Source organism: Notolepis coatsorum (genome assembly GCF_963971535.1).
Source record: "Notolepis coatsorum genome assembly, chromosome: 5".
NCBI lineage: Eukaryota > Metazoa > Chordata > Actinopteri > Aulopiformes > Paralepididae > Notolepis > Notolepis coatsorum.
The window spans coordinates 45,409,092-45,431,591 of NC_140169.1; the positions used below are offsets into that span (position 1 = coordinate 45,409,092).

At 40.8% G+C, this 22,500-nt stretch overlaps 1 protein-coding gene across 1 annotated transcript in view; it reads right to left on the bottom strand.

Moving 5' to 3' along the window:
• The window catches only part of srpx (sushi-repeat containing protein X-linked), a 115,357-nt gene that overhangs the window by 62,501 nt on the left and 30,356 nt on the right, over positions 1-22,500 (bottom strand). Inside the window, exons 3-4 of the mRNA XM_084314474.1 lie at positions 16,642-16,768; positions 15,583-15,704 (exon numbers count right to left, since the gene is read on the bottom strand). Coding sequence (XP_084170600.1) covers positions 15,583-15,704; positions 16,642-16,768 — 249 coding nt within the window. The remainder of the gene's footprint in view (positions 1-15,582; positions 15,705-16,641; positions 16,769-22,500) is intronic.

Genomic DNA, 22,500 nt, shown 5'->3' on the forward strand with positions numbered 1-22,500 from the left:
GACTCACTCTATATCAGAAGGACTCACTCTATATCAGAAATACTCACTCTATAACAAAAGGACTCACTCTATATCAGGACTCACTCTATATCAGAAAGACTCACTCTATATCAGAAAGACTCACTCTATATCAGAATGACTCACTCTATATCAGAAAGACTCACTCTATATCAAAAGGACACACTCTATATCAGAAAGACTCACTCTATATCAGAAAGACTCACTCTATATCAGAAGGACTCACTCTATATCAGAAAGACTCACTCTATATCAAAAGGACTCACTCTATATCAGAAAGACTCACTCTATATCAAAAGGACTCACTCTATATCAGAAAGACTCACTCTATATCAAAAGGACTCACTCTATATCAGAAAGACTCACTCTATATCAGGACTCACTCTATATCAGAAAGACTCACTCTATATCAGAAAGACTCACTTTATATCAGAAAGACTCACTCTATATCAGAAAGACTCACTCTATATCAAAAGGACTCACTCTATATGAGGACTCACTCTATATCAGAAAGACTCACTCTATATCAAAAAGACTCACTCTATATCAGAAAGACTCACTCTATATCAGAAAGACTCACTCTATATCAGAAAGACTCACTCTATATCAAAAAGACTCACTCTATATCAGAAAGACTCACTCTATATCAGAAAGACTCACTCTATATCAGAAAGCCTCACTCTATATCAGAAAGACTCACTCTATATCAGGACTCACTCTATATCAGAAAGACTCACTCTATATCAGGACTCACTCTATATCAGGACTCACTCTATATCAGAAAGACTCACTCTATATCAGAAAGACTCACTCTATATCAGGACTCACTCTATATCAGAAAGACTCACTCTATATCAAAAGGACTCACTCTATATCAGAAAGACTCACTCTATATGAGGACTCACTCTATATCAGAAAGACTCACTCTATATCAGAAAGACTCACTCTATATCAGAAAGACTCACTCTATATCAGGACTCACTCTATATCAGAAAGACTCACTCTATATCAAAAGGACTCACTCTATATCAGAAAGACTCACTCTATATCAGAAAGACTCACTCTATATCAAAAGGACTCACTCTATATCAAAAGGACTCACTCTATATCAGAAAGACTCACTCTATATCAAAATGACTCACTCTATATCAGAAAGACTCACTCTATATCAGAAAGACTCACTCTATATCAGAAAGACTCACTCTATATCAGAAAGACTCACTCTATATCAGAAAGACTCACTCTATATCAGGACTCACTCTATATCAGGACTCACTCTATATCAGAAGGACTCACTCTATATCAGAAAGACTCACTCTATATCAGAAAGACTCACTCTATATCAGAAAGACTCACTCTATATCAGAAAGACTCACTCTATATCAGGACTCACTCTATATCAGAAAGACTCACTCTATATCAAAAGGACTCACTCTATATCAGAAAGACTCACTCTATATCAGAAAGATTCACTCTATATCAAAAGGACTCACTCTATATCAAAAGGACTCACTCTATATCAGAAAGACTCACTCTATATCAAAATGACTCACTCTATATCAGAAAGACTCACTCTATATCAAAAGGACTCACTCTATATCAAAAGGACTCACTCTATATCAGAAAGACTCACTCTATATCAAAAGGACTCACTCTATATCAGAAAGACTCACTCTATATCAAAAGGACTCACTCTATATCAGAAAGACTCACTCTATATCAGAAAGACTCACTCTATATCAGAAAGACTCACTCTATATCAGAAAGACTCACTCTATATCAGGACTCACTCTATATCAGAAAGACTCACTCTATATCAGAAAGACTCACTCTATATCAGAAAGACTCACTCTATATCAGGACTCACTCTATATCAGAAAGACTCACTCTATATCAAAAGGACTCACTCTATATCAGAAATACTCACTCTATATCAAAAGGACTCACTCTATATCAGAAAGACTCACTCTATATCAGAAAGACTCACTCTATATCATAAATACTCACTCTATATCAGGACTCACTCTATATCAGAAAGACTCACTCAATATCAGAAAGACTCACTCTATATCAGAAAGACTCACTCTATATCAGAAAGACTCACTCTATATCAGAAAGACTCACTCTATATCAAAAGGACTCACTCTATATCAGAAAGACTCACACTATATCAAAAGGACTCACTCTATATCAGAAAGACTCACTCTATATCAGAAAGACTCACTCTATATCAGAAAGACTCACTCTATATCAAAAGGACTCACTCTATATCAGAAGGACTCACTCTATATCAGAAAGACTCACTCTATATCACTCTATATCAGGACTCACTCTATATCAGAAAGACTCACTCTATATCAAAAAGACTCACTCTATATCAGAAAGACTCACTCTATATGAGGACTCACTCTATATCAGAAAGACTCACTCTATATCAGAAAGACTCATTCTATATCAAAAGGACTCACTCTATATCAGACTCACTCTATATCAGAAAGACTCACTCTATATCAAAAGGACTCACTCTATATCAAAAGGACTCACTCTATATCAGAAAGACTCACTCTATATCAAAAGGACTCACTCTATATCAGAAAGACTCACTCTATATCAGAAAGACTCACTCTATATCAGAAAGACTCACTCTATATCAGAAAGACTCACTCTATATCAGAAAGACTCACTCTATATCAGGACTCACTCTATATCAGGACTCACTCTATATCAGAAAGACTCACTCTATATCAGAAAGACTCACTCTATATCAGGACTCACTCTATATCAGAAAGACTCACTCTATATCAAAAGGACTCACTCTATATCAGAAAGACTCACTCTATATGAGGACTCACTCTATATCAGAAAGACTCACTCTATATCAGAAAGACTCACTCTATATCAGAAAGACTCACTCTATATCAGGACTCACTCTATATCAGAAAGACTCACTCTATATCAAAAGGACTCACTCTATATCAGAAAGACTCACTCTATATCAGAAAGACTCACTCTATATCAAAAGGACTCACTCTATATCAAAAGGACTCACTCTATATCAGAAAGACTCACTCTATATCAAAATGACTCACTCTATATCAGAAAGACTCACTCTATATCAAAAGGACTCACTCTATATCAAAAGGACTCACTCTATATCAGAAAGACTCACTCTATATCAAAAGGACTCACTCTATATCAGACTCACTCTATATCAGAAAGACTCACTCTATATCAAAAGGACTCACTCTATATCAAAAGGACTCACTCTATATCAGAAAGACTCACTCTATATCAAAAGGACTCACTCTATATCAGAAAGACTCACTCTATATCAGAAAGACTCACTCTATATCAGAAATACTCACTCTATATCAGGACTCACTCTATATCAGAAAGACTCACTCAATATCAGAAAGACTCACTCTATATCAGAAAGACTCACTCTATATCAGAAAGACTCACTCTATATCAGAAAGACTCACTCTATATCAAAAGGACTCACTCTATATCAGAAAGACTCACACTATATCAAAAGGACTCACTCTATATCAGAAAGACTCACTCTATATCAGAAAGACTCACTCTATATCAGAAAGACTCACTCTATATCAAAAGGACTCACTCTATATCAGAAGGACTCACTCTATATCAGAAAGACTCACTCTATATCACTCTATATCAGGACTCACTCTATATCAGAAAGACTCACTCTATATCAAAAAGACTCACTCTATATCAGAAAGACTCACTCTATATGAGGACTCACTCTATATCAGAAAGACTCACTCTATATCAGAAAGACTCATTCTATATCAAAAGGACTCACTCTATATCAGACTCACTCTATATCAAAAGGACTCACTCTATATCAAAAGGACTCACTCTATATCAAAAGGACTCACTCTATATCAGAAAGACTCACTCTATATCAAAAGGACTCACTCTATATCAGAAAGACTCACTCTATATCAGAAAGACTCACTCTATATCAGAAAGACTCACTCTATATCAGAAAGACTCACTCTATATCAGAAAGACTCACTCTATATCAGGACTCACTCTATATCAGAAAGACTCACTCTCTATCAGAAAGACTCACTCTATATCAAAAGGACTCACTCTATATCAGAAGGACTCACTCTATATCAGAAAGACTCACTCTATATCAGAAAGACTCACTCTATATCAGAAAGAATCACTCTATATCAGAAAGACTCACTCTATATCAGGACTCACTCTATATCAGAAAGACTCACTCTATATCAAAAGGACTCACTCTATATCAGAAAGACTCACTCTATATCAAAAGGACTCACTCTATATCAGAAAGACTCACTCTATATCAGAAAGACTCACTCTATATCAGAAATACTCACTCTATATCAGGACTCACTCTATATCAGAAAGACTCACTCAATATCAGAAAGACTCACTCTATATCAGAAAGACTCACTCTATATCAGAAAGACTCACTCTATATCAGAAAGACTCACTCTATATCAAAAGGACTCACTCTATATCAGAAAGACTCACACTATATCAAAAGGACTCACTCTATATCAGAAAGACTCACTCTATATCAGAAAGACTCACTCGATATCAGAAAGACTCACTCTATATCAAAAGGACTCACTCTATATCAGAAGGACTCACTCTATATCAGAAAGACTCACTCTATATCACTCTATATCAGGACTCACTCTATATCAGAAAGACTCACTCTATATCAAAAAGACTCACTCTATATCAGAAAGACTCACTCTATATGAGGACTCACTCTATATCAGAAAGACTCACTCTATATCAGAAAGACTCATTCTATATCAGAAAGACTCACTCTATATGAGGACTCACTCTATATCAGAAAGACTCACTCTATATCAAAAAGACTCACTCTATATCAGAAAGACTCACTCTATATCAGAAAGACTCACTCTATATCAGAAAGACTCACTCTATATCAGGACTCACTCTATATCAGAAAGACTCACTCTATATCAAAAGGACTCACTCTATATCAGAAAGACTCACTCTATATCAAAAGGACTCACTCTATATCAGAAAGACTCACTCTATATCAGGACTCACTCTATATCAGAAAGACTCACTCTATATCAGAAAGACTCACTCTATATCAGAAAGACTCACTCTATATCAGAAAGCCTCACTCTATATCAGAAAGACTCACTCTATATCAGAAAGACTCACTCTATATCAGGACTCACTCTATATCAGGACTCACTCTATATCAGGACTCACTCTATATCAGGACTCACTCTATATCAGAAAGACTCACTCTATATCAAAAGGACTCACTCTATATCAGAAAGACTCACTCTATATGAGGACTCACTCTATATCAGAAAGACTCACTCTATATCAGAAAGACTCACTCTATATCAGAAAGACTCACTCTATATCAGAAAGACTCACTCTATATCAGGACTCACTCTATATCAGAAAGACTCACTCTATATCAAAAGGACTCACTCTATATCAGAAAGACTCACTCTATATCAGAAAGACTCACTCTATATCAAAAGGACTCACTCTATATCAAAAGGACTCTCTATATCAGAAAGACTCACTCTATATCAAAAGGACTCACTCTATATCAGAAAGACTCACTCTATATCAAAAGGACTCAATCTATATCAAAAGGACTCACTCTATATCAGAAAGACTCACTCTATATCAAAAGGACTCACTCTATATCAGACTCACTCTATATCAGAAATACTCACTCTATATCAAAAGGACTCACTCTATATCAAAAGGACTCACTCTATATCAGAAAGACTCACTCTATATCAAAAGGACTCACTCTATATCAGAAAGACTCACTCTATATCAGAAAGACTCACTCTATATAGACTCACTCTATATCAGAAAGACTCACTCTATATCAGAAAGACTCACTCTATATCAAAAGGACTCACTCTATATCAGAAGGACTCACTCTATATCAGAAAGACTCACTCTATATCAGAAAGACTCACTCTATATCAGAAAGACTCACTCTATATCAGGACTCACTCTATATCAGAAAGACTCACTCTATATCAAAAGGACTCACTCTATATCAGAAAGACTCACTCTATATCAAAAGGACTCACTCTATATCAGAAAGACTCACTCTATATCAGAAAGACTCACTCTATATCAGAAAGACTCACTCTATATCAGGACTCACTCTATATCAGAAAGACTCACTCTATATCAGAAAGACTCACTCTATATCAGAAAGACTCACTCTATATCAAAAGGACTCACTCTATATCAGAAAGACGCACTCTATATCAGAAAGACTCACTCTATATCAGAAAGACTCACTCTATATCAGAAAGACTCACTCTATATCAGAAGGACTCACTCTATATCAGAAAGACTCACTCTATATCAGAAAGACTCACTCTATATCAAAAAGACTCACTCTATATCAGGACTCACTCTATATCAGAAATACTCACTCTATATCAGAAAGACTCACTCTATATCAGAAAGACTCACTCTATATCAGAAAGACTCACTCTATATCAGAAAGACTCACTCTATATCAGGACTCACTCTATATCAGAAAGACTCACTCTATATCAGGACTCACTCTATATCAGGACTCACTCTATATCAGAAAGACTCACTCTATATCAGAAAGACTCACTCTATATCAGGACTCACTCTATATCAGAAAGACTCACTCTATATCAAAAGGACTCACTCTATATCAGAAAGACTCACTCTATATCAGAAAGACTCACTCTATATAGACTCACTCTATATCAGAAAGACTCACTCTATATCAGAAAGACTCACTCTATATCAAAAGGACTCACTCTATATCAGAAGGACTCACTCTATATCAGAAAGACTCACTCTATATCAGAAAGACTCACTCTATATCAGAAAGACTCACTCTATATCAGGACTCAAGACTCACTCTATGTCAAAAGGACTCACTCTATATCAGAAAGACTCACTCTATATCAGAAAGACTCACTCTATATCAGAAAGACTCACTCTATATCAGGACTCACTCTATATCAGAAAGACTCACTCTATATCAGAAAGACTCACTCTATATCAGAAAGACTCACTCTATATCAGAAAGACTCACTCTATATCAAAAGGACTCACTCTATATCAGAAAGACTCACACTATATCAAAAGGACTCACTCTATATCAGAAAGACTCACTCTATATCAGAAAGACTCACTCTATATCAGAAAGACTCACACTATATCAGAAAGACTCACTCTATATCAAAAGGACTCACTCTATATCAGAAAGACGCACTCTATATCAGAAAGACTCACTCTATATCAGAAAGACTCACTCTATATCAGAAAGACTCACTCTATATCAGAAGGACTCACTCTATATCAGAAAGACTCACTCTATATCAGAAAGACTCACTCTATATCAAAAAGACTCACTCTATATCAGGACTCACTCTATATCAGAAATACTCACTCTATATCAGAAAGACTCACTCTATATCAGAAAGACTCACTCTATATCAAAAGGACTCACTCTATATCAGAAAGACTCACTCTATATCAGAAGACTCACTCTATATCAGAAAGACTCACTCTATATCAGAAAGACTCACTCTATATCAGGACTCACTCTATATCAGAAAGACTCACTCTATATCAGAAAGACTCACTCTATATCAAAAGGACTCACTCTATATCAGACTCACTCTATATCAGAAATACTCACTCTATATCAAAAGGACTCACTCTATATCAAAAGGACTCACTCTATATCAGAAAGACTCACTCTATATCAAAAGGACTCACTCTATATCAGAAAGACTCACTCTATATCAGAAAGACTCACTCTATATAGACTCACTCTATATCAGAAAGACTCACTCTATATCAGAAAGACTCACTCTATATCAAAAGGACTCACTCTATATCAGAAGGACTCACTCTATATCAGAAAGACTCACTCTATATCAGAAAGACTCACTCTATATCAGAAAGACTCACTCTATATCAGGACTCACTCTATATCAGAAAGACTCACTCTATATCAAAAGGACTCACTCTATATCAGAAAGACTCACTCTATATCAAAAGGACTCACTCTATATCAGAAAGACTCACTCTATATCAGAAAGACTCACTCTATATCAGAAAGACTCACTCTATATCAGGACTCACTCTATATCAGAAAGACTCACTCTATATCAGAAAGACTCACTCTATATCAGAAAGACTCACTCTATATCAGAAGGACTCACTCTATATCAGAAAGACTCACTCTATATCAGAAAGACTCACTCTATATCAGAAAGACTCACTCTATATCAGGACTCACTCTATATCAGAAAGACTCACTCTATATCAAAAGGACTCACTCTATATCAGAAAGACTCACTCTATATCAAAAGGACTCACTCTATATCAGAAAGACTCACTCTATATCAGAAAGACTCACTCTATATCAGAAAGACTCACTCTATATCAGGACTCACTCTATATCAGAAAGACTCACTCTATATCAGAAAGACTCACTCTATATCAGAAAGACTCACTCTATATCAGAAGACTCACTCTATATCAGAAAGACTCACTCTATATCAGAAAGACTCACTCTATATCAGGACTCACTCTATATCAGAAAGACTCACTCTATATCAGAAAGACTCACTCTATATCAAAAGGACTCACTCTATATCAGACTCACTCTATATCAGAAATACTCACTCTATATCAAAAGGACTCACTCTATATCAAAAGGACTCACTCTATATCAGAAAGACTCACTCTATATCAAAAGGACTCACTCTATATCAGAAAGACTCACTCTATATCAGAAAGACTCACTCTATATAGACTCACTCTATATCAGAAAGACTCACTCTATATCAGAAAGACTCACTCTATATCAAAAGGACTCACTCTATATCAGAAGGACTCACTCTATATCAGAAAGACTCACTCTATATCAGAAAGACTCACTCTATATCAGAAAGACTCACTCTATATCAGGACTCACTCTATATCAGAAAGACTCACTCTATATCAAAAGGACTCACTCTATATCAGAAAGACTCACTCTATATCAAAAGGACTCACTCTATATCAGAAAGACTCACTCTATATCAGAAAGACTCACTCTATATCAGAAAGACTCACTCTATATCAGGACTCACTCTATATCAGAAAGACTCACTCTATATCAGAAAGACTCACTCTATATCAGAAAGACTCACTCTATATCAGAAAGACTCACTCTATATCAGAAAGACTCACTCTATATCACTGTAGCACTCAACACTTTGATGAACATTGTTGCTCAGCTGATAGAGTTGTGCCCTTCCTGATGGCTTGTCGTACAGAACTTGTAAGTCGCTTTGGATAAAAGCGTCAGCTAAATGACTAAATGTAAATGTAAATGTATATCAAAAGGACTCACTCTATATCAGAAAGACTCACACTATATCAAAAGGACTCACTCTATATCAGAAAGACTCACTCTATATCAGAAAGACTCACTCTATATCAGAAAGACTCACTCTATATCAGAAAGACTCACTCTATATCAAAAGGACTCACTCTATATCAGAAAGACGCACTCTATATCAGAAAGACTCACTCTATATCAGAAAGACTCACTCTATATCAGAAAGACTCACTCTATATCAGAAGGACTCACTCTATATCAGAAAGACTCACTCTATATCAGAAAGACTCACTCTATATCAAAAAGACTCACTCTATATCAGGACTCACTCTATATCAGAAATACTCACTCTATATCAGAAAGACTCACTCTATATCAGAAAGACTCACTCTATATCAGAAAGACTCACTCTATATCAGAAAGACTCACTCTATATCAGGACTCACTCTATATCAGAAAGACTCACTCTATATCAGGACTCACTCTATATCAGGACTCACTCTATATCAGAAAGACTCACTCTATATCAGAAAGACTCACTCTATATCAGGACTCACTCTATATCAGAAAGACTCACTCTATATCAAAAGGACTCACTCTATATCAGAAAGACTCACTCTATATCAGAAAGACTCACTCTATATAGACTCACTCTATATCAGAAAGACTCACTCTATATCAGAAAGACTCACTCTATATCAAAAGGACTCACTCTATATCAGAAGGACTCACTCTATATCAGAAAGACTCACTCTATATCAGAAAGACTCACTCTATATCAGAAAGACTCACTCTATATCAGGACTCAAGACTCACTCTATGTCAAAAGGACTCACTCTATATCAGAAAGACTCACTCTATATCAGAAAGACTCACTCTATATCAGAAAGACTCACTCTATATCAGGACTCACTCTATATCAGAAAGACTCACTCTATATCAGAAAGACTCACTCTATATCAGAAAGACTCACTCTATATCAGAAATACTCTCTCTATATCAAAAGGACTCACTCTATATCAGAAAGACTCACACTATATCAAAAGGACTCACTCTATATCAGAAAGACTCACTCTATATCAAAAGTACTCACTCTATATCAGAAAGACTCACTCTATATCAAAAGGACTCACTCTATATCAGAAAGACGCACTCTATATCAGAAAGACTCACTCTATATCAGAAAGACTCACTCTATATCAGAAAGACTCACTCTATATCAGAAGGACTCACTCTATATCAGAAAGACTCACTCTATATCAGAAAGACTCACTCTATATCAAAAAGACTCACTCTATATCAGGACTCACTCTATATCAGAAATACTCACTCTATATCAGAAAGACTCACTCTATATCAGAAAGACTCACTCTATATCAAAAGGACTCACTCTATATCAGAAAGACTCACTCTATATCAGAAAGACTCACTCTATATCAGAAAGACTCACTCTATATCAGGACTCACTCTATATCAGAAAGACTCACTCTATATCAGAAAGACTCACTCTATATCAGAAAGACTCACTCTATATCAAAAAGACTCACTCTATATCAGGACTCACTCTTTATCAGAAAGACTCACTCTATATCAGAAAGACTCACTCTATATCAGAAAGACTCACACTATATCAAAAGGACTCACTCTATATCAGAAAGACTCACTCTATATCAGAAAGACTCACTCTATATCAGAAAGACTCACTCTATATCAGAAAGACTCACTCTATATCAAAAGGACTCACTCTATATCAGAAAGACGCACTCTATATCAGAAAGACTCACTCTATATCAGAAAGACTCACTCTATATCAGAAAGACTCACTCTATATCAGAAGGACTCACTCTATATCAGAAAGACTCACTCTATATCAGAAAGACTCACTCTATATCAAAAAGACTCACTCTATATCAGGACTCACTCTATATCAGAAAGACTCACTCTATATCAGAAAGACTCACTCTATATCAGAAAGACTCACTCTATATCAGAAAGACTCACTCTATATCAGGACTCACTCTATATCAGAAAGACTCACTCTATATCAGGACTCACTCTATATCAGGACTCACTCTATATCAGAAAGACTCACTCTATATCAGAAAGACTCACTCTATATCAGGACTCACTCTATATCAGAAAGACTCACTCTATATCAAAAGGACTCACTCTATATCAGAAAGACTCACTCTATATCAGAAAGACTCACTCTATATAGACTCACTCTATATCAGAAAGACTCACTCTATATCAGAAAGACTCACTCTATATCAAAAGGACTCACTCTATATCAGAAGGACTCACTCTATATCAGAAAGACTCACTCTATATCAGAAAGACTCACTCTATATCAGAAAGACTCACTCTATATCAGGACTCACTCTATATCAGAAAGACTCACTCTATATCAAAAGGACTCACTCTATATCAGAAAGACTCACTCTATGTCAAAAGGACTCACTCTATATCAGAAAGACTCACTCTATATCAGAAAGACTCACTCTATATCAGAAAGACTCACTCTATATCAGGACTCACTCTATATCAGAAAGACTCACTCTATATCAGAAAGACTCACTCTATATCAGAAAGACTCACTCTATATCAAAAGGACTCACTCTATATCAGAAAGACTCACACTATATCAAAAGGACTCACTCTATATCAGAAAGACTCACTCTATATCAGAAAGACTCACTCTATATCAGAAAGACTCACTCTATATCAGAAAGACTCACTCTATATCAAAAGGACTCACTCTATATCAGAAAGACGCACTCTATATCAGAAAGACTCACTCTATATCAGAAAGACTCACTCTATATCAGAAAGACTCACTCTATATCAGAAGGACTCACTCTATATCAGAAAGACTCACTCTATATCAGAAAGACTCACTCTATATCAAAAAGACTCACTCTATATCAGGACTCACTCTATATCAGAAATACTCACTCTATATCAGAAAGACTCACTCTATATCAGAAAGACTCACTCTATATCAAAAGGACTCACTCTATATCAGAAAGACTCACTCTATATCAGAAAGACTCACTCTATATCAGAAAGACTCACTCTATATCAGAAAGACTCACTCTATATCAGGACTCACTCTATATCAGAAAGACTCACTCTATATCAGAAAGACTCACTCTATATCAGAAAGACTCACTCTATATCAAAAAGACTCACTCTATATCAGGACTCACTCTTTATCAGAAAGACTCACTCTATATCAGAAAGACTCACTCTATATCAGAAAGACTCACTCTATAACTCACTCTATATCAAAAGGACTCACTCTATATCAGAAAGACTCACTCTATATCAGAAATACTCACTCTATAACTCACTCTATATCAAAAAGACTCACTCTATATCAGGACTCACTCTATATCAAAAGGACTCACTCTATATCAGGACTCACTCTATATCAGAAGGACTCAATCTATATCAGAAAGACTCACTCTATATCAGAAAGACTCACTCTATATCAAAAAGACTCACTCTATATCAGGACTCACTCTATATCAGAAATACTCACTCTATATCAGAAAGACTCACTCTATATCAGAAAGACTCACTCTATATCAGAAAGACTCACTCTATATCAGAAAGACTCACTCTATATCAGGACTCACTCTATATCAGAAAGACTCACTCTATATCAGGACTCACTCTATATCAGGACTCACTCTATATCAGAAATACTCACTCTATATCAGAAAGACTCACTCTATATCAGGACTCACTCTATATCAGAAAGACTCACTCTATATCAAAAGGACTCACTCTATATCAGAAAGACTCACTCTATATCAGAAAGACTCACTCTATATAGACTCACTCTATATCAGAAAGACTCACTCTATATCAGAAAGACTCACTCTATATCAAAAGGACTCACTCTATATCAGAAGGACTCACTCTATATCAGAAAGACTCACTCTATATCAGAAAGACTCACTCTATATCAGAAAGACTCACTCTATATCAGGACTCACTCTATATCAGAAAGACTCACTCTATATCAAAAGGACTCACTCTATATCAGAAAGACTCACTCTATGTCAAAAGGACTCACTCTATATCAGAAAGACTCACTCTATATCAGAAAGACTCACTCTATATCAGAAAGACTCACTCTATATCAGGACTCACTCTATATCAGAAAGACTCACTCTATATCAGAAAGACTCACTCTATATCAGAAAGACTCACTCTATATCAGAAAGACTCACTCTATATCAAAAGGACTCACTCTATATCAGAAAGACTCACACTATATCAAAAGGACTCACTCTATATCAGAAAGACTCACTCTATATCAGAAAGACTCACTCTATATCAGAAAGACTCACTCTATATCAGAAAGACTCACTCTATATCAAAAGGACTCACTCTATATCAGAAAGACGCACTCTATATCAGAAAGACTCACTCTATATCAGAAAGACTCACTCTATATCAGAAAGACTCACTCTATATCAGAAGGACTCACTCTATATCAGAAAGACTCACTCTATATCAGAAAGACTCACTCTATATCAAAAAGACTCACTCTATATCAGGACTCACTCTATATCAGAAATACTCACTCTATATCAGAAAGACTCACTCTATATCAGAAAGACTCACTCTATATCAGAAAGACTCACTCTATATCAGAAAGACTCACTCTATATCAGAAAGACTCACTCTATATCAGGACTCACTCTATATCAGAAAGACTCACTCTATATCAGAAAGACTCACTCTATATCAGAAAGACTCACTCTATATCAAAAAGACTCACTCTATATCAGGACTCACTCTTTATCAGAAAGACTCACTCTATATCAGAAAGACTCACTCTATATCAGAAAGACTCACTCTATAACTCACTCTATATCAAAAGGACTCACTCTATATCAGAAAGACTCACTCTATATCAGAAATACTCACTCTATAACTCACTCTATATCAAAAAGACTCACTCTATATTAGGACTCACTCTATATCAAAAGGACTCACTCTATATCAGGACTCACTCTATATCAGAAGGACTCACTCTATATCAGAAAGACTCACTCTATATCAGAAAGACTCACTCTATATCAGAAAGACTCACTCTATATCAAAAGGACTCACTCTATATCAGACAGACTCACTCTATATCAAAAGGACTCACTCTATATCAGGACTCACTCTATATCAGAAAGACTCACTCTATATCAGAAAGACTCACTCTATATCAAAAGGACTCACTCTATATCAGAAAGACTCACTCACTCTATATCAGGACTCACTCTATATCAGAAAGACTCACTCTATATCAGAAAGACTCACTCACTCTATATCAGGACTCACTCTATATCAGAAAGACTCACTCTATATCAGAAAGACTCACTCTATATCAGGACTCACTCTATATCAGAAAGACTCACTCTATATCAAAATGACTCACTCTATATCAAAAGGACTCACTCTATATCAGAAAGACTCACTCTATATCAGAAAGACTCACTCTATATCAGAAGGACTCACTCTATATCAGAAAGACTCACTCTATATCAGAAAGACTCACTCTATATCAGAAAGACTCACTCTATATCAAAAGGACTCACTCTATATCAGACAGACTCACTCTATATCAAAAGGACTCACTCTATATCAGGACTCACTCTATATCAGAAAGACTCACTCTATATCAGAAAGACTCACTCTATATCAGAAAGACTCACTCTATATCAGAAAGACTCACTCTATATCAGAAGGACTCACTCTATATCAGAAAGACTCACTCTATATCAGAAAGACTCACTCTATATCAGAAGGACTCACTCTATATCAGAAGGACTCACTCTATATCAGAAGGACTCACTCTATATCAGAAAGACTCACTCTATATCAGAAGGACTCACTCTATATCAGAAATACTCACTCTATATCAGAAAGACTCACTCTATATCAGAAGGACTCACTCTATATCAGAAATACTCACTCTATATCAGAAAGACTCACTCTATATCAGAAGGACTCACTCTATATCAGAAGGACTCACTCTATATCAGAAGGACTCACTCTATATCAGAAATACTCACTCTATATCAGAAGGACTCACTCTATATCAGAAGGACTCACTCTATATCACTCTGGTCGTTTACCTCGTACTCTGAGTGAGAAGCGACAGGAGGCTTTGTTCCCAGCTCGGTCGAACACGGTGTACGACATCTTGTGAAGCCCCTCTGGGAAGTCGCTTTTAGACGGTTTCCCTTTCAGAACGACACTGTGGGGAGGGGGGGGGGGGGGGGAGAGCAGGGGGGGGGAGCAGGGGGGGGAGCAGGGGGGGGGGGGGGCAGGGTGGGGAGCAGGGGGAGGGGAGCAGGGGGGGCAAGAGCAGTGGGGGAGCAGGGGGAGGGGAGCACAAACAAAGAACACATATACGTGAAAGAGTTAAAGTTTCTCCATGCAGGCTGTTTTTTCTAAATACAGTATAATCAGTTGATTTCCTAAACAAGAATGTAATCCAACATTTGTATCTTTTGATGCTTTAACTGTAAATCAATATACATCATTTTTTTTTTATCCACTTTTTCTCCCATTTTTCTATATTTTCTCCCATCCCAATTTCGTATCATCCAATTCAACCCTCCCCTGTCACGAACGCTGTTTCTTGCCTCCCACAAGCCGGCTGCAATGTGGACTAAGTCATACATAGCACGAGTCCCCTCCGATACTTGAGGTAACAGCAGTCGCATCTTTTCACCTGCGCAGCTCGATCTCTCAGTGGCGAGGAGTAACGCGTGGGAGGCTCACGCTGCCCCCGACACTTCCTGATTCTACTGCGCAGGCGCACCAACCGACCTGTAGGAGTCGCTGTCCACAACGCCCGATCCCCACCCATCAGTTTCCCACCCCCTAATACGGCCAATGTGTATTACTGTGGACGACCAGCTAAACTGAAAGCAAATGTGGAGCGCTGGGCTCGAACTGACGAGCCCAGCGTCTCCAGCATTTCGTGGCGAGCGCCTTGCTCACTACACCACGTAGCCACCCAAATCAATATACATCATATAGATAATAAAAATCAGAACAGGGTCGATACTGTATGTTTAGCTTTTGTACCCAACCAGCCACAACAATACATACAGAAGGTAGAGACAGAGAGAGATCTAGGGGTGAAAGGTCAGATAGAGGGGTGAAAGGTCAAAGGTCAGACAGACTCTGTGAGGATGCCATCAGCCGTGTCCGCGCCCTCCGGAGTGTCCCAGGTCACCTTGGCGGTCAGCTTCATCGGCTCCGCCCACTTATCCTTCAGGTGAGGGCACTTTAACACAGGGGCGTCCAGATCTAGAGAGAGAGGGGGGGGGGAGAGAGGGGAGGGAGGGGGGGAGATAGAGGGGGGGGAGAGGGGAGGGGAGAGAGAGAGGGGGAGAGAGAGGGGAGAGGGGGGGAGAGGGAGGGGGAGAGGGGGGGGAGAGAGGGGGGAGGGAGGGGAGAGAGGGGGGAGAGAGGGGAGGGAGAGAGGGGGGAGAGGGGGGGGAGAGAGGGGGGAGGGAGAGGGGAGAGAGGGGAGAGAGAGGGGGGAGAGGGGGGAGAGGGGAGGGAGAGAGGGGAGAGAGAGGGGGGAGAGAGGGGGGAGAGGGGAGGGGGGAGAGAGAGGGAAGAGGGGGGGAGAGGGGAGGGGGGAGAGGGGGGGGAGAGAGGGGAGAGAGAGGGGGGAGAGAGGGGGGAGAGGGGAGGGAGAGGGGGGGGGGAGGGGAGGGAGAGGGGGGGGGAGGGGGGAGAGGGGAGGGAGAGGGGAGGGAGAGGGGGGGGGGAGAGAGGGGAGGGAGGGGGGGAGATAGAGGGGGGGAGAGGGGAGGGGAGAGAGAGAGGGGGGAGAGGGGAGGGGAGAGAGAGAGGGGGGAGAGAGAGGGGAGAGAGAGAGGGGGGAGAGGGGGAGGGGAGAGAGAGAGGGGGGAGAGAGAGGGGAGAGGGGGGGAGAGGGGGGGGGGGGAGAGGGGGGAGGGAGAGGGGAGAGAGGGGAGAGAGAGGGGGGAGAGAGGGGGGAGAGGGGAGGGAGAGGGGAGGGAGAGGGGGGGGAGAGGGGGGGAGAGAGACAGAAAGAAAGAGAGAGAGAGAGGGGGGATATGGAAAGAGAGAGACAGAAAGAGAGAGGGGGGGGATAGAGAAAGAGAGAGAGACCGAAAGAGAGAGACAGAAAGAAAGAGAGAGAGGGGGCAAAGATCCAGAGAGAGAGAGCAGAGAGCAGAGAGCAGAGAGAGAGAGAGAAAGACAGTTTATCATCAAGAAAGATCTGTAACAGAAATGAGTGAGGTCACAGGGACAAAACCAGCATGATTGACAAGGAGCCTAGTCAACAACACACACGGCTGCACATGATCACATAAATACAGTCTGCATGCTTCAACACACACGGCTGCACATGATCACATAAATACAGTCTGCATGCTTCAACACACACGGCTGCACATGATCACATAAATACAGTCTGCATGCTTCAACACACACGGCTGCACATGATCACATAAATACAGTCTGCATGCTTCAACACACACGGCTGCACATGATCACATAAATACAGTCTGCATGCTTCAACACACACGGCTGCACATGATCACATAAATACAGTCTGCATGCTTCAACACACACGGCTGCACATGATCACATAAATACAGTCTGCATGCTTCAACACACACGGCTGCACATGATCACATAAATACAGTCTGCATGCTTCAACACACACGGCTGCACATGATCACATAAATACAGTCTGCATGCTTCAACACACACGGCTGCACATGATCACATAAATACAGTCTGCATGCTTCAACACACACGGCTGCACATGATCACAAATACAGTCTGCATGCTTCAACACACACGGCTGCACATGATCACATAAATACAGTCTGCATGCTTCAACTCTCCTTTCAAAGTGCCCTTATATACATCATGGTCAACACTGCAATTATTTGCAGGAGAGAAAGAGAGAGAGAGAGAGAGAGAGAGAGAGAGAGAGAGAGAGAGAGAGAGAGAGAGCAGAGAGAGAGAGAGAGAGAGAGAGAGAGAGAGAGAGAGAGAGAGAGAGAGAGAGCAGAGAGCAGAGAGAGAGATTAAAAGACATGTTGCAATTGTGTGTGTAATGTGTGTATTTATGTGTGTTTATGTGTAATGAGTGTGATTCTGTGTGTAATGTGTGTTTGTGTGTGATTTGTATGTATTATGTGTGTTTTGTGAGTAATGTGTGTAATGTGTGTGTTTGTGTGTTTGTGTGTGTTTGTGTGTGTTTGTGTGTTCGTGTGTGGTTTGTGAGTAATGTGTGTGTTTGTGTGTTCGTGTGTGTTTGTGTGTTTGTGTGTGTTTGTGAGTAATGTGTGAGTAATGTGTGTGTTTGTGTGTTTGTGTGTTTGTGTGTTCGTGTGTGTTTGTGTGTTTGTGTGTGTTTGTGAGTAATGTGTGAGTAATGTGTGTGTTTGTGTGTTTGTGTGTTCGTGTGTGTTTGTGTGTTTGTGTGTGTTTGTGAGTAATGTGTGAGTAATGTGTGTGTTTGTGTGTTTGTGTGTTTGTGTGTTCGTGTGTGTTTGTGTGTTTGTGTGTGTTTGTGAGTAATGTGTGAGTAATGTGTGTGTTTGTGTGTTTGTGTGTTCGTGTGTGTTTGTGAGTAATATGTGTGTTTGTGTGTTTGTGCGTGTTCATGTGTGTTTGTGTGTGTTCGTGTGTGTTTGTGTGTTTGTGTGTGTTTGTGCACATATACGTTTGTCAGCCAGTATGTGATCATAGGGTCACATGGTATTATAGGGTCACGTGGGTCACATGGTATTATAGGGTCACGTGGGTCACATGGTATTATAGGGTCACGTGGGTCACATGGTATTATAGGGTCACGTGGGTCACATGGTATTATAGGGTCACGTGGGTCACATGGTACAGACCACCGCAACACTTCCAGGATTCTGAAATCGGGGAGGAGACAGCGGGGGGGGGGGGGGGGGGAGCATATTAATGAGAGCCTTGATGTAAGTGGTTGCAGCTACGGCTGTGGGGGCGCTGGAGACATGATCCAAGAGACCTTTATGCGCCTGAATCTCCTGAACACGGAGAGACCCACTCCTAATCGATCAGAACTAAATCGGCCGAGATCAAGCCCCTTTTTCAGCACCTACTCTCCATACACATGCGCAGATTGCCAACGGAGTCTGAAGGCGCGCGAGGCGGCGTGGATGAATGTGGACTGTTCCATCAGAGGGGGGGGGCAGTGTCCTTTCAGCCGAACAGGATAATGAAACAATGATCCCACTCAATGGCCAGACGCGTCTTATGGCGACATCTACAATGACCTCATTGAGTCTCCAGGTAGACTAATGTTTATATTTCAGTGCAGCGGTCTGTAGCCACTCACATTACCACCACAAGCTCCCCCCTCTGATGGAACAGTCCACATTCATTCGCGCGTCGTCTAGCGCCGTTCAGACTCCATTGGCAATCTGCGCATGTGTATGGGGAGTAGGTGCTGAAGAAGGGGCTTGATCTCGGCCGATTTAGTTCTGATCGATTAGGAATGGGTCACGCCGTGTTCAGGAGATTCAGGTGCATAAAGGTCTCTTGGATCATGTCTCCAGCACCCCCACAGCCGTAGCTGCAACCACTTACATCACGGCTCTCATCCACATTCATTAATTTGCTCCCCCCGCTCTCTCCTCCCCGATTTCAATGTAACGCGGAAGTGCAGTGGTCTATTATAGGGTCACGTGGGTCACATGGTATTATAGGGTCACGTGGGTGAAGCCCAGCGGTTCTCAAACTACGGGTCGCGACCTAAAGTAGGGTCGTGGGTAGCTGACAGAAAGAAAAAAAAGCAATACTTTTTTATTTTTATTTTTTAATGTTGTGCAAACATATTTGGGCTAAATATGCCTCGTTTTATAAATGTGTTCTGTAATTACATTTTCTAATAAATATGCATGATCAAGTTCAACAACGTGTGCTTTTATTTTGATATTCCTTAATTCCACGTTGAAACTACGCGATGTACATTAAGTGTGGTGTCGCCAAAATAAATCCTAAATAAAATGGGGTGGTGGTATAATCAGGTGTGAGAGCCCCTGGTGTAGCCAGTAGGGGGTGGTATAATCAGGTATGAGAGCCCCTGGTGTAGCCAGTAGTCAGGCAGCTCTACGGTGTGAGAGCCCCTGGTGTAGCCAGTAGGGGGTGGTATAATCAGGTGTGAGAGCCCCTGGTGTAGCCAGTAGGGGGTGGTATAATCAGGTGTGAGAGCCCCTGGTGTAGCCAGTAGGGGGTGGTATAATCAGGTGTGAGAGCCCCTGGTGTAGCCAGTAGGGGGTGGTATAATCAGGTGTGTGAGCCCCTGGTGTAGCCAGTAGGGGGTGGTATAATCAGGTGTGAGAGCCCCTGGTGTAGCCAGTAGGGGGTGGTATAATCAGGTGTGTGAGCCCCTGGTGTAGCCAGTAGGGGGTGGTATAATCAGGTGTGAGAGAGAGCCCCTGGTGTAGCCAGTAGGGGGTGGTATAATCAGGTGTGAGAGCGCCTGGTGTAGCCAGTAGGGGGTGGTATAATCAGGTGTGAGCCCCTGGTGTAGCCAGTAGGGGGTGGTATAATCAGGTGTGAGAGCGCCTGGTGTAGCCAGTAGGGGGTGGTATAATCAGGTGTGAGAGCCCTGGTGCAGCCAGTAGGGGGTGGTATAATCAGGTGTGAGAGCCCCTGGTGTAGCCAGTAGGGGGTGGTATAATCAGGTGTGAGAGCCCCTGGTGTAGCCAGTAGGGGGTGGTATAATCAGGTGTGAGAGCCCTGGTGTAGCCAGTAGGGGGTGGTATAATCAGGTGTGAGAGCGCCTGGTGTAGCCAGTAGGGGGTGGTATAATCAGGTGTGAGAGCGCCTGGTGTAGCCAGTAGGGGGTGGTATAATCAGGTGTGAGAGCCCCTGGTGTAGCCAGTAGGGGGTGGTATAATCAGGTGTGTGAGCCCCTGGTGTAGCCAGTAGGGGGTGGTATAATCAGGTGTGAGAGCCCTGGTGTAGCCAGTAGGGGGTGGTATAATCAGGTGTGAGAGCGCCTGGTGTAGCCAGTAGGGGGTGGTATAATCAGGTGTGAGAGCGCCTGGTGTAGCCAGTAGGGGGTGGTATAATCAGGTGTGTGAGCCCCTGGTGTAGCCAGTAGGGGGTGGTATAATCAGGTGTGAGAGCGCCTGGTGTAGCCAGTAGGGGGTGGTATAATCAGGTGTGTGAGCCCCTGGTGTAGCCAGTAGGGGGTGGTATAATCAGGTGTGAGAGCGCCTGGTGTAGCCAGTAGGGGGTGGTATAATCAGGTGTGAGAGCCCCTGGTGTAGCCAGTAGGGGGTGGTATAATCAGGTGTGAGAGCGCCTGGTGTAGCCAGTAGGGGGTGGTATAATCAGGTGTGTGAGCCCCTGGTGTAGCCAGTAGGGGGTGGTATAATCAGGTATGAGAGCCCCTGGTGTAGCCAGTAGGGGGTGGTATAATCAGGTGTGTGAGCCCCTGGTGTAGCCAGTAGGGGGTGGTATAATCAGGTGTGAGAGGCCCTGGTGTAGCCAGTAGGGGGTGGTATAATCAGGTGTGAGCCCCTGGTGTAGCCAGTAGGGGGTGGTATAATCAGGTGTGAGAGGCCCTGGTGTAGCCAGTAGGGGGTGGTATAATCAGGTGTGAGAGCGCCTGGTGTAGCCAGTAGGGGGTGGTATAATCAGGTGTGAGAGCGCCTGGTGTAGCCAGTAGGGGGTGGTATAATCAGGTGTGAGAGGCCCTGGTGTAGCCAGTAGGGGGTGGTATAATCAGGTGTGAGCCCCTGGTGTAGCCAGTAGGGGGTGGTATAATCAGGTGTGAGAGCCCCTGGTGCAGCCAGTAGGGGGTGGTATAATCAGGTGTGAGAGCCCCTGGTGTAGCCAGTAGTCAGGCAGCTCTACGGTGGGGGACGTCCTAGAACCTCCTTTATAGGTCCAATTTAAAAGTCTTAATGAAATGAGACATATTACAGAACATGGGTTGTGCCTAGTCTTTGTATGGTTTGAAATGTTATTTCGGCACTGCGGTGAAATTACATCCTTGTTGT